At 45.9% G+C, this 13160-nt stretch overlaps 1 protein-coding gene across 2 annotated transcripts in view; it reads left to right on the top strand.

The window, feature by feature from the left end:
- CLIC5 (CLIC family member 5) overlaps window positions 1–12723 on the top strand; it is a 169582-nt gene extending 156859 nt beyond the window's left edge. For both annotated transcript variants that reach the window (XM_055407221.2, XM_055407222.2), the window contains exons 5-6: window positions 1399–1583; window positions 7606–12723. In XM_055407221.2, coding sequence (XP_055263196.2) covers window positions 1399–1583; window positions 7606–7773 — 353 coding nt within the window. In that variant the 3' untranslated portion in view covers window positions 7774–12723. The remainder of the gene's footprint in view (window positions 1–1398; window positions 1584–7605) is intronic.
- The last annotated feature ends 437 nt before the right edge of the window (window positions 12724–13160 follow it).

Below are 13160 nucleotides of genomic sequence, written 5' to 3'. Positions count from 1 at the left end.
TACTTTGGCCACCTCATGCGAAGAGTTGACTCATTGGAAAAGACTCCGATGCTGGGAGGGATTGAGGGCAGGAGGAGAAGGGGAGACAGAGGATGAGATGGCTGGGTGGCATCACCAACTCGATGGACATGAGTTTGAGTGAACTCCGGGAGTTGGTGATGGACAGGGAGGCCTGGCGTGCTGTGATTCATGGGGTCGCGGAGAGTCGGACACGACTGAGCGACTGAACGGAACTGAACTGATGGCATGGTGTACTGGCTGTCAGATTCTCTTCGGTGTGTGTTCAGTTCAGTTCCATTCAGTCGCTCAGTAGTGTCTCTTTGCAACCCCATTGATGGCAGCATGCCAGGCTTCCCTGTCCATCACCAACTCTCGGAGCTTGCTCAAACTCATGTCCATTGAGTTGGTGATGCCATCCAACCATCTCATCCTCTGTTGTCCCCTTCTCCTCCTGCCTTCAATCATTCCCAGCATCAGGGTCTTTTCCAATGAATTAGTTATTCACATCAGGTGGCCAAAGTGTTGGAGCTTCAGCTTCAGCATCAGTCTTTCCAATGAATATTCAGGACTGATTTCCTTTAGGATGGACTGGTTGGATCTCCTTGCTGTCCAAGGGACTCTCAAGAGTCTTCTCCAACACCACAGTTCAAAAGCATCAATTCTTCGGCAAGCCACTCCAGTACTATTGCCTAGAAAATCCCATGGATGGAGGAGCCTGGTAGGCTGCAGTCCGTGGGGTCGCTAAGGGTCGGACAAGACTGAGCGACTTCACTTTCACTTTTCACTTTCACACATTGGAGAAGGAAATGGCAACCCACTCCAGTGTTCTTGCCTGGAGAATCCCAGGGACGGGAGAGCCTGGTGGGCTGCCGTCTATGGGGTTGCACAGAGTCGGACACAACTGAAGTGACTTAGCAGCAGCTTTCTTCACAGTCCAACTCTCATATCCATACGTGACTACTGGAAAAACCATAGCCTTGACTAGATGGACTTTTGTTGGCAAAGTAATGTCTCTGCTTTTTAATATGCTGTCTAGATTGGTTATAACTTTTCTTCCAGGGAGCAAGCATCTTTTAATTACATGGCTGCAGTTTCCATCTGCAGTGATTTTGAAGCCCCCCAAAATAAAGTCTGTCACTGTTTCCATTGTTTCCCCATCTATTTGCCGTGAAATGATGGGACTGGATGCCATGATCTTAGTTTTCTGACTGCTATGTTTTAAGCCAGCCTTTTCACTCCCCTCTTTTACTTTCATCAAGTCTCTTTAGTGTGTGTGGGGACAATAATAAGGCAAGAGGGACAGGGTTCTGGATAAGCTCCTTTACCCTGGAGTCCCTGTGGCTGCATCCAGTGGTGAAGAGGTTGACTAAAGACACTTCCCTTGCTGTTTATCACCAGCCCTTGAGCGAGGCCTGACCAAGGCTCTGAAGAAGCTGGATGACTACCTTAACACCCCTCTGCCAGAGGAGATTGATGCCGACACTCGCGGGGATGATGAAAAGGGCTCCCGGCGCAAGTTCCTGGATGGGGATGAGTTGACCCTGGCTGACTGCAACCTGTTGCCCAAGCTCCATGTGGTCAAGGTAAGAGCACTCTACCTGTGGGTGCCCCCCAGATCCACTTCCATCGAAGGCCTGGGTTTCTTGCTAGGATGAGACAAGGATAGGGCCACCTGCTGATGGAGAATCAGAGTTTGAAAATCTAGTGAACGGGGACCCAGAGTCAACCTCTGCTGCATGCTGGCTGTGTAGCTCCTCTGATTTCCAGTAACATAGGCATGTGTTGCTTAACCAGGGCTGTTGGGAGACTAAATGTGGCCTGAAAATGCCTGCCATGTTGTAAGGGCTTCTCTCCTGGCTCAGTGGTAGATAATCTGCTGCCAATGCAGGAGACGTGCGTTTGATCCTGGGTCCAGAAGATCCCCTGGAGAAGGAAATGGCAACCCACTCCAGTACTCTTGCCTGGGAAATCCCATGGACAGAAGACCCTGGTGGGCTACAGTCCTTGGAGTCACAAAGGGTGGGATATGACTTAGTGATGAAACAACAGCAATCCTATTTTATGTAGTTACATATAGTCTTATCACTCCAAAGATCTCTTCATTACTTTTTCATCATAGGTTTTCATTGGCTACCCACTACCTCGTGATCTCTATTAAGCGTGCTCTCATATGCGTGTTTTCTTTGTGGGCAGACCCACCTTCTTATTTCCTATAACCACTTCTTGAGGCAGGCAGACAGCATCTTCCTCTTCTACTAGTTAAAGAGCTGGAGGTTGCAAGAAATGACATTTTTTTTTTTTGCTACCATTGCACTTCCCAATCATGGCTGACACAGAGCGTAATCTTTCCCATACAGCCTTAGTATCCGAGAAATGGAAAGAAGAGAGGAATTCTGAGTCATCCCAATCTCCCATCCCAAAGTGGACCCCTTCCTGTGTGTCTGTGACAGGCTTGACTGCACATTTCTGATGACAAAGAGCCCTCTGCCTACCAAGCCAGCACTACCATTTTGGATGGTTCTCATTATTAAGAGCCATCCTTCCTTACGTGGAGCCCAAACCTGCTTCCCTGCTTGCTTGGTTCTCTGGAGCAACACAGAATAGGGCTGCTCTCTTCATCTCATTTGAAGACAGTTTTGTCCCCTGCATTTCTCTGAACTGGGCTTCCCTGGTGGCTCAGACGGTAAAGAATCCTCCTGCAATGTAGGAGACCTGGGTTCGATCCCTGGGTTGGGAAGATCCTCTGGAGAAGGAATTGGCTACCCATTCCAGTATTCTTGCCTGGGAAATCCCATGGACAGAGGAGCCTGATGGGCTACAGTCCATGGAGTCACAAAGAGTCAGACACAACTGAGCAACTAAATAACAGCAACCATAACATATACATGTATATATGTTGTTTTTCAGGTTCTTTTCCATTATAGGTTAGTATAAAATATAGGTCCCTGTGCGGAGAACCCCAGGGACGGGGGAGCCTGATGGGCTGCCGTCTATGGGGTCACACAGAGTCGGACACGACTGAAGTGACTTAGCAGCAGCAGCAGCAGCTATTCAGTAGGGCCTTGTTGTTTAGATATTTTATTAATATATATAGTAGTGCATATATGTTAATTCCAAACTCGTAGTTTATCTCCCCTGCCCCCACTATCCCCTTTGATAGCCATAAGTTTGTTTTCTAACACATCCTTTTCTGACCCTCATCAGTCCAGAGCAAAAGACAGTGGGATCGTAGAGCTAGACTGCCCCCTGTTTCTACACCTGTTGATATCTTTCTGTCTCAGACAAAAGCTCTGTGAGAACAGGTCTTCTCCAAGCGCAATGGTGGATACATGGTGGCCCTTTCATTAACACTCATTGGTTGACCATTTGATCACCTAGCTTGTGATGCTCAGTTTCTTTCCACCCGTCACTAAGGAGAATCAGATGCAGTCATTTATCAGCTGGATATCTGCCTGTTGGTTTTCGGCTGACGTCCTGAGCTGGAAATCAGAACCCTTCATTCAGAGCACACACCAGCTGGAGTTGAAACATAAGCTGTGCTTGCCCTGGTGCTCCCAAGGGATGCATCAGGGCTGGAGACTGGGAGGGAATCATGATGGCCAGGGCTGATGGGCAGAGCAAATGCCATCCATTCATACGAAGACACTTTGGGGTTCAGGGCCAAGCCAATGGTGATTGGTAAGTCTGGCCAAGCTGTATGTCTTTGAAGTTATTAATAACTGCACGCTCATCCCACCTTCAAAACATCCTTTATTCTCTTTTCCTGAGGACGAAGTGGCACCATTATGGGTGATGTGATTCTATCAGTAACACTGTCAGAGTGAGGTCATGGGAAGAATACCATTTTAGAAGTCCAGAGACTCAAGTTCTGTTGTTGTTGAGTCGCTCAGTCATGTGTAACTCTTTGCAACCCCATGGACTGCAGCATGCCGGACTTCCCTGTCCTTCACTATCTCCCGGTGTTTGCTCAGAGTCGTGTCCATTGAGTCGGTGGTGCCATCCAACCATCCCATCCTCTGTTGTCTCCTTCTCCTCCTGCCCTCGATCTTTCCCAGCACCAGGGTCTTTTCCAATGAGTTGGCTCTTTGCATCAGGTGACCAAATCATTGGCGCTTCAGCATCAGTCCTTCCAATGAATATTCAGGATTGATTTCCTTTAGCACTGACTGGTTTGATCTCCTTGCTGTCCAAGAGACACCACCAACTAGCAGCAGGAGCTGGGACAAGTCATTTACTCTTTGGGGAAGTCGTTTTTCTTATGTCTGAAAGAAGAGGTGTGGGTGGGTATTTTCCTTCCCGCCTCTTCCCCTCTCTCCTCCCCGTCTCTCGGTCACACATGGTTGGACCACCCACTCAAGAATCGTGTGTCCAGTCAGGTGGACAAATGAACCTCCCAGGCCCCATGCTTCATCCTCCGGTTTCTCCAGTTCTTTCCAGCCCTAGACTCCCAGTTATGCCCATCCTTGGATGATGTTCAGTGCATCATTCACTCGGAGGAGCTGGAGATCGGAAGGAGGATGACCCACAAAGGGACAAAGGCTGGACCTCGCTTCTCATCTCCTTGGATTTCTGCTGATCCAGCTTATCAGACCCCAGAGCCCTGGCAAACCTCTCAAGTGCAGAAAGCGTGAAAGGAGAGCCAAGTCAGACCTCCAGTTTGACTTTAGATGCCAAGACTTAATCTGGGCTGGGGGAGCTAACTGTTTTCATATGAAAGCAAATTCAGAACATGAGCAAGAAGGTTCCTGCAGACGTCAGAGCTTCTCCCGTGCGCATCCCCCCTCTCTCTTTCACTGGCTTTCCTTCAGCTTTATCTGCATCCTTGGAGGCTGAGTTGCTCTGGCCCCGCTACTCGCTGACAGCCTGGTTTGAACTTTCGTTGTCTGGCTGCCTCCTATTCTCATCTCCTGACTCGAGAACAACATGTGAGGAAAGAACTAGCTCTGGTCAAGCTCATTGTGTACGGGTCCAGGCAGGGAGGGGCACGTGGGACTCTTGTCGCCGCCCCCAAGACCCTTGTTCCCTCCCCGCAGACCCTCACATGGCACAGTGACCTGTTCAGCCCCTGAAGCAAACAGGAAGGGAGCTATACATATAAACACAAATATAAATTCATATGTTGCATCTCTGTTGTTTCCCAGTTCAAATTATATCCTTTACAAACCTGAAAATAAATTCCAGCAGCGAGAGACTCAAGGCCACCTCGTGGATCAGGTTTTTTTTTAATGGATGCCTTGACCTTATTATGGCTCTTTTTCTTTCCTTTTCTCCATTTTTAAAATTGGAGTATAGTTCATGTAAAATATAAGTTACGTGGGTACAACAGTGATTCACAACTTTTAAAGGCTCTACTCTATGTGTGATGGTATTGAAGTCACTCAGTCATGTCTGACTCTTTGTGACCCCATGGACTGTAGCCCGCCAGGCTCTTCTCTCTGTCCACGGAATTCTCCAGGCAAGAATACTGGAGTGGGTTGCCATTCCCTTCTCCAGGGGATCTTCCCGACCCAGGGATCGAACCTGAATTGCAGGCAGATTCTTTGCCATCTGAACCACCAGGGAAGCCCATACTCCATGTATAGTTACTATAAAATACCGACTATATTCTCTGTATTATACAATATACACTTACAGCTTATTTTATACATAGTAGTTTGTGCCTGTTAATCCCCTACCTCAGTTTTGCCCTTCCCTTCTGGTAACCACTAATCTGTTCTCTGTATCTAGTTTTCTTTTTTAGATTCCACATATAAAGTGTAACATACATTATTTGTCTCTCTCTCTCTCTGACTTATTTCACTTAGCATAATGCTCAGTCCATCCACGTTGTTGCAAATGGCAGAATTTCATTCTTTTTCATGCCTGAGTAGTATTCCATTGTGTATATGTATCGCATCTTCTTTATCCATTCATCTGTTGATAGACATTTAGGTTGCTCCCATGTCTTGGCTATTATAAATAGTACTCCTATGAACATCGGGGTGCATGTATCTTTTCAAATTAGTATTCTCATTTTTTTAAAATGATATGTACTCAGGAGTGGAATTACCAAATCATATGATGGTTCTGTTTTGTTTTTTTGAGAAACTTTCATATGTTTTCCACAGTGGCTGCACCAATTTATATTCTGTGGGCTTTTTTCATTCTCTCCGGCAGTTTCAAGCTGCTTCCCTCATTGGAGCATAGATTTGCTCCTGACCCAAGACAGCCTTTTCTTAAGGCTGTGGGCAAGCCCAAGGCCCCTTCTTCTTGCAGTGAAGAGAGGGCTTTGTCCAAGAACCCTGAACCCATTGTGCTCATTGGCCACACCTATGCTGGATGGACAGGCACTGCCAGGTGACTTCGGTACTGACCTCCTCAAAATAGTTATTTTAACCGAGAGAATGTAAGAGTTAAGTACCTAAGAACTAGGGAGGCAAAATGTACCTTTGGGTTCCTTCTTCAGGGCAGGGAGCAAAGGGAAGAGTTTGGAATGATCAAAACTTATACAATAGCCAAGACATGGAAACAACCTAAATGTCCATTGACAGATAAACGGATAAAGATGTGATGGGTCTCAATGAATTCTGACATTAGATAATGTTTCTTGAACACTTAAAGCCAGCACCTCTCCCAGATCACTTTTATGGATATTAACTAATTTACTACTCCAAGGTAGGTCATCTTATTATCTCCATTTTAGAGAAAAAGAACTGGGGGCTCAGAGAAGTTAAGTAGCTAGTCCAAGATCACACCGTTGTCAAGTAATGGGATCAGGATTATAGATCCAGTCAGCTGGGATCCAGAGCCCACACTTTTAACCACTATGCTACCATGTCTTTCACTACAAACACCACTTTCCCAGAAGGCAGGTCCACAGCCCTGAGTGTGGCAGACGAGGGAGAGAACGGGAATCACAGTCTGTTCACCTCCACATACCCTGGAGCTCCATGTGCATTCCGGCATCTAACTTGCAGGCGTTTGCTTTGTATTCCCTTCTGAAGATAAGCCTGGATGGGGGAAGAAAAAAAAATGGTCTATAATTCTATCAGTCAGACGTAACTTCTGCTAACAGATTGGTGTATATACTTCTGTTCATCATATGTATTTCTCCTAATGCTTTATACTGTACTTACGACTGAACAGTCTCTTAAAGAGTTTTTCAAGTCCCTGGAATTTCCTCTGCAGCCTCGTTTTTCATGGCTCTCCAGTATGCCACCGCATGTTTATATGACAACGTATTTATCCATTCATGTGTTGTTGGACATCTGTGTTGGGTACCTTTTTTGGCTATTTCCAAATAGTCCTGCAGTCCTATTTACAAGAAACTAAATCTTCTTATACACTCACGATATTTCCTAAGGAAAGGAATACCTAGAAGCAGAATTACTAGATCAGAGGACAAATTATAGTTGCTTGGGAAAATATAATGCAACAAAAATAAAATAGCACACGATAATTAAAATAAACCAGTGTTGCATTAAAAAGGCGTCACCTTGTACAACAAGCATCTTGCTGCTGGCCCCTGGGGATACATGGAGGGTCTCCCCACTGTGCACACACGGGGCCACGTCACTGACACTTCCCAGTGATCTATTTCACGCTTTAACACCATCTCTGTTGCAGATTGTGGCCAAGAAGTACCGCAACTATGATTTCCCAGCTGAGATGACGGGTCTGTGGCGGTACCTCAAGAACGCCTACGCCCGGGACGAGTTCACCAACACGTGCGCGGCGGACAGCGAGATCGAGCTGGCCTACGCCGACGTGGCCAAGCGCCTCAGCCGATCGTGAACTTGGCCGTCTCGCCCCATCGCTGCTGCAGAAGGACTCCACCGTCTCCCCAAGGACTCTGGCTTCACACACTCCTCTTCCGCGCCGCCTCTGGAAACGTCTGTCTCCATCAGGCCACATCTCGCTGGCATCCTTGGAACCCCCAGCCTGCTGGCTTTGACCAAAGTCAGCGCCATCCCCCTCCGGTCAGGCAGGAATCCTGCAAGCAGAAAGGAGAGAAACGGTCAAGCTGTCAGCCTTTCGAACCTGGACGGGTTCCGTGTGTTTGGGGTCGGTGGCGGGGGGAACCCCGTCTGTGGGATTGTCACTGGCCCCTTTTGCCAATATTGAAATGTCTCCTCAGATGCATTAGAATCCTGCAACACGCTGACCTTGTCCACCCTCCTCTTTGTCAGTAACTCCAAGGCCAAACGCCATGCTAGTTCTTATTAGAAAGAGGTGCAGGGCTGTGTTAGGGGAGACAGAGAGTGGACGGGGCAGACGTGGGTCTGGGCACCTGGCAGACACACCTCCAGTCACTCACCACTTTCTGGCACTCTTGTTACTTCAGACACTGAAGACCAGATTGGAAAACTGTTTCAGACAGTCTCAGTTTTCTGCAGTGCTGGGCACAGTCTGATGCTATCACGTACCTGGCTTCATGCTGATCTCTATTTTTATCTGCCCAGGCCTTGCCAGGAAGGGAAATTGGCATGCCATTCCAAACTGGGGTAACTGGGAAGGGGAGGGGAGGGGAGGAGTGTTGATGCCAAAAGGCCGGTGGGGTCTACCAGCCATGGGGTTTGCTTGCTTATGGGAGTGGTTTCATTGGGGATTACATGCCTGGGTTTGACTATGTTTATCCACGATTGAATTTTGGTCTCTGAGAAAGCAGATGGGTGGGGCTGAGGGGGGGATGGATACATGAGGCTAAGAAGACCTTTGTATGAGGCTCAGTGTTCCCTGGGAATCTTTTAGATAGATCTCTTCTCTTATGATCTAAGTCTCAAACCAATGATGTCATGTAGCTGCTATCTTCATAGCAAAATACCAACAATTGACCAAAAATGACTCTCCAGCTTCTTCGAGTTGTTCCTGGATGTGGGTCTGCTAGCCGGGTGCTCTCTGATTCAGCTGCAGCCTCTGATGCACGACAGATACATTTAGGAGGTGGCTTGATCGTGGAACCTTAGGAAGAAAGTCCATGGGCCTTTCTGATTGGGAAACCATGTGGTTTAAACTCGAAGAAAAAATACATGTGCATCTGGGTAAATTTTCCTAACGTCTGATCAAATGCCCGATGAAAAAGAGGAAGCTGTTTTTAGCTAATATTTCACTCTGCAGTCATTCTCCTTCAGTTTCACCTCCTTAAAAGCTTACCCTGCCTGAGCACAGGGACCTGTGCAGAGGAAACGGAGAAAAATGAACTAGTCATCAGTTCCCTCTTGCCATGAATGCCCTGGGAGAAAGTCCACCCACCACAGACCCGCACCTTTAATAGTCCTTCCTTCTGTGTTGCCTGTTGCTGGAGGTTGAGGCTCCCAAGTGCCCGAAAGCCCCAGGACTTGGCTCACTGCTCAGTGAGGGCAGGATAGCATGGGGCCTTCCTGTAGAAACATCACGAGGTTCTAACCCAAGCAATATCTGGACCTACGTGCCTCCAGGGATCTCTGGAGAGAAAGGGGACCCAGTGATCAGAGCAGAGGAGAAGAAGCAGGGGGTCTCCTTTAGCCCAGAGAGGAAGATGCCATTTCTCAGTGGGCATCCTATAAGCCTCTTTTCATTCAAAAGCAGAGAGAATGGATTCATTTCCTCCTTTAAGGGAAACTTTGCAGGACTCCCTGCTAACTCTGTCCCTGGAAAGGCGAACTATGAGGAAACGATCCTTCTGACAACAGGGGAAAGCCCTACGCTGGTCTTGTGGGAGAGGAAAGCTTAAATGATCCCAAAGGCCTTTCATTAGTGTGAACTCCTGCTGTCCTCAGAGATCCTTAACTGCAGATCACAGCATAAGTACGATGATCTAAGAGGCAGTTTACTTTCCCAAGACCCAGAGAGGTGCTCTTCTTGAGGTATACCTGAGAAGCACAGCCAGTGAGCGACAGTGAAAATGGCAGGATGCCCAGGCAGAGAAGCTCCCCCAGGTGGAGTAGTGCCCCAGGCAGAGTAGCGCCCCAGGCAGAGTAACCCCTACAAAGGAGTTTCTGAACACTGAGGACACTGGATATTCAGAATCCAGCAATTGGCAAGTCTTTAAACACAGCCTTTAAAAACAAACAAGCCAAACTAAATCAATATTGTCGGTTCTAGCTGTTCCTTCTGTGGTTGACTTGGTTTTACATCAGTAACCATATTAGGGCACAGGGGTGGGGTCGGAGCAGTTGGATGACCCCACCGTAACCATTTAATAGACGGAGAGGAGTTATAGGGAAGACATTTCCTGGTACTCAATCCAGGAATATCTTTTTATTGCAGCAGCAGATTATCATATGATGCAACCGACTATTGATTTAAAGCTTTAATGTCTATGACAAGGTTTATCAGAGTATTTTTAAATAATATTGCCTTATGATGATTCTTTTCCAAAGAGATTTTTCTCCACATCCTTCAGTCTCCCTGGGTTTTGGCCATAACTTTGTCCTGTACACAGCATATCATCTCCCAGCCACAGTGTGGAAAGGTCCTCAGGTGTCCCCAGAATCAACTCAGGGAGTATTGAAGGTCTGCAGTTTGACCCTGAACTCCAGAGTGTTGAGATGAGAAGTGACCCTTGTTATTGGTCTGGTATGCATATCAATACCTCAAAAAGCATCTCAGTGGCAGTAAGAGGGGATTTACTTGGGTTGAGATTCTATTTCACTCTAGATTTATTTCTCTCCTTTGGTTTTTACATCACTTTCTTTTCCCCCCCGGTGGGTTAGCATAGTGTGAGGCAGAGGGAGAAATAAGAATCATATTCAGAACAATTGTGTAGAATTTACCCATCTTCTGTATCCTGCCTGCCTCTCAGGTTGCCCTGAGAGAGTATATTGGATAAGATTTTAAGCTATAAGATGAGCTGGATCAGTAAAATCTAGATTGATCCAGCACGTAGTTCCTTCTATTGCACACCTTCATTACCTGACACTTCAGAATTACCAGAATGGGTATGGCTGTCTTGTTTTGAACAAACGATGCAGTTATCTGGCATCAAGCTCATGAATTGAAAAGTGAAACCCACACTCCATTGGGTTATTTGACCACAGGTCTCAAACTAATTTCATCTTCCCAAGAAATGATACTGTCTTCAGTGTTCACTTATCTTGCTGGTGGGGCCATGGAAATGCTTGATCTTTTCATTAGAAAGAGGCCATGCCAAGAATGAGTTTTCCTGGGCTGAATTTTCTAGCATTTGTCAAATGAAACAACGGAAACTCTTCATAACACCTATACCCACTGGCCACTGTGCAGAAAGACAAGACCAAGTATCTTAGAATTGTTGTAGAATGGATCACATCTGGAATGGACCCTGAAGATCTAAGATCCTAGAAATCAGCAAGATCTGGACAAATAGAACAAAAAAGGAGGCAGTGTCAGGAAGGTACAGGTCTCAGTTCAGTTCAGTTCAGTCACTCAGTCGTGTCCAGTTTTCCATCAGGAAAAAACAGTGAGAGTTCACATCTGAAATTAAGTTGGTCTAGGGGCAGGGGCAGAGAAGGCAATGGCAACCCACTCCAGTACTCTTGCCTGGAAAATCCCATGGACAGAGGGGCCTGGTAGGCTACAGTCCATGGGGTCGCAAAGAGTCGGACACGACTGAGCGACTTCACTTTCACTTTTCACTTTCATGCACTGGAGAAGGAAATGGCAACCTACTCCAGTGTTCTTGCCTGGAGAATCCCAGGGACGGGGGAGCCTGGTGGGCTGCCATCTATGGGGTCGCAGAGTCGGACACGACTGACACAACTTAGCAGCAGCAGCAGGGGCAAGGGACATCCAGTAGGTAGATCTGTGACTCCTATTTCCAAGGGCCAGGAGGCCAGTTCAGCAGCAGAGGGAGCCAAGATGCTGGTGACTTCTCCTTGGAATGAGCAGCATTAACTCATGATTAAAAGTAAGTCCAATGATTCCCAAGGGATCACGTCCTTATTTTTAAAAATAACATTTAAAAACCTCTGGAACATTAGAAAATGCGTGGGAAGCATCCTGGTTCTGATGTGAGGACTGAAGTGTTCACATCTTGGCTTTGGGATCCTCCTAGCACACGCGGCCCATTGGTTTCTATCCACGGCTCTCGGCATGTAATCCAAACAACAAATGCCCTCCTATGAATGCATCATCCTCTCCCTTCGTCAATATTCTCCTCCCAGCTTAGTTTCAGGACCCTTTCATTTTGTGATTTGGTAAGACCCAAAGAGTTCATAGTCTTACTTAATGTTACTTAAGGAAATGGATCCAACGTTCCCCTCCTCAACCAAAAAGAAAATTAAAAATTGCCTCACTGTAGAGCTTCGGTTAATCTATTTCTATAAAAGCAATCTGTTTTTTTGGCAAAATATAATTTTAAGGATACAGTCTTCAATGGTATTTATGTATAGAGATTTTGTGATATTGACTATGCATATGCTTAAAATATAAAATATCTGACTGATGTTTGAATTTGTCTTTCTTTCCTGACCACCTGGCTATCCCATTTTATAAGCTGGAGAGTTAACTAATTTAGCAAAGAAGCCTAGCTTTTATTAAAGATCAAACATTTCACTTTATAAAAACACTCCCAGTGATGGTCACTTGATTTTTCTCAAGACCTTTAACTGTGGTGATAAAATAACAGGACTTGCTTTCAAGCCTTAATAATGTAAAATTCCTTTTTAATGAAGACATTGCTGAGTGTTTTCCTCATGAATCTGAACCAGTTATAAATTTGTTTTCCAGTCTTGATTGGTATTGACTAATTCAAATAAAGTTCGTTTATTTTCAAATAGTACAAAATCGATCATCAGACATCTTATTGAAGGTGGGGATTTCCTATGCTGTTTGAAATGAGTATGAAATACTTCTTTTTTCCAAATGTTATTTGATTTTCCCATTACAAAAGGAAATATGTTCATTCTTCTTAAAATCAAAACCAAATAAATTTTTTTAAAAATGAAATAGGGAATTCTCTGCCTGTCCAGGTGTTAGGCCTTGGTGCTTTCACTGCCATGGTCCGTATTCAATCCCTTGTGGGGGAATGAAGGTCCCACAAGTCACATGGCGCAGCCAAAAAACAGGTAATAAAAAGAATGAAACAATGCCATTTGCAGCAACATGGGTAGACTAGAAATGACTATACTAAGTGAAATAAGCCCAAAGACAAATGTCATGTGATATCACTTATATGCAGAATCTGAAAAAAAAAAAAAAAAGATACAAATGAACTTATTTAC

Source organism: Moschus berezovskii, chromosome 23 (assembly GCF_049115385.1).
Source record: "Moschus berezovskii isolate FMDL1 chromosome 23, NW_MosBer_1.0, whole genome shotgun sequence".
Taxonomy (NCBI): Eukaryota; Metazoa; Chordata; class Mammalia; order Artiodactyla; family Moschidae; genus Moschus; species Moschus berezovskii.
The sequence above is the reverse complement of the archived record's forward strand: the minus strand, read 5'-3'. Positions and strand labels throughout refer to the sequence as shown.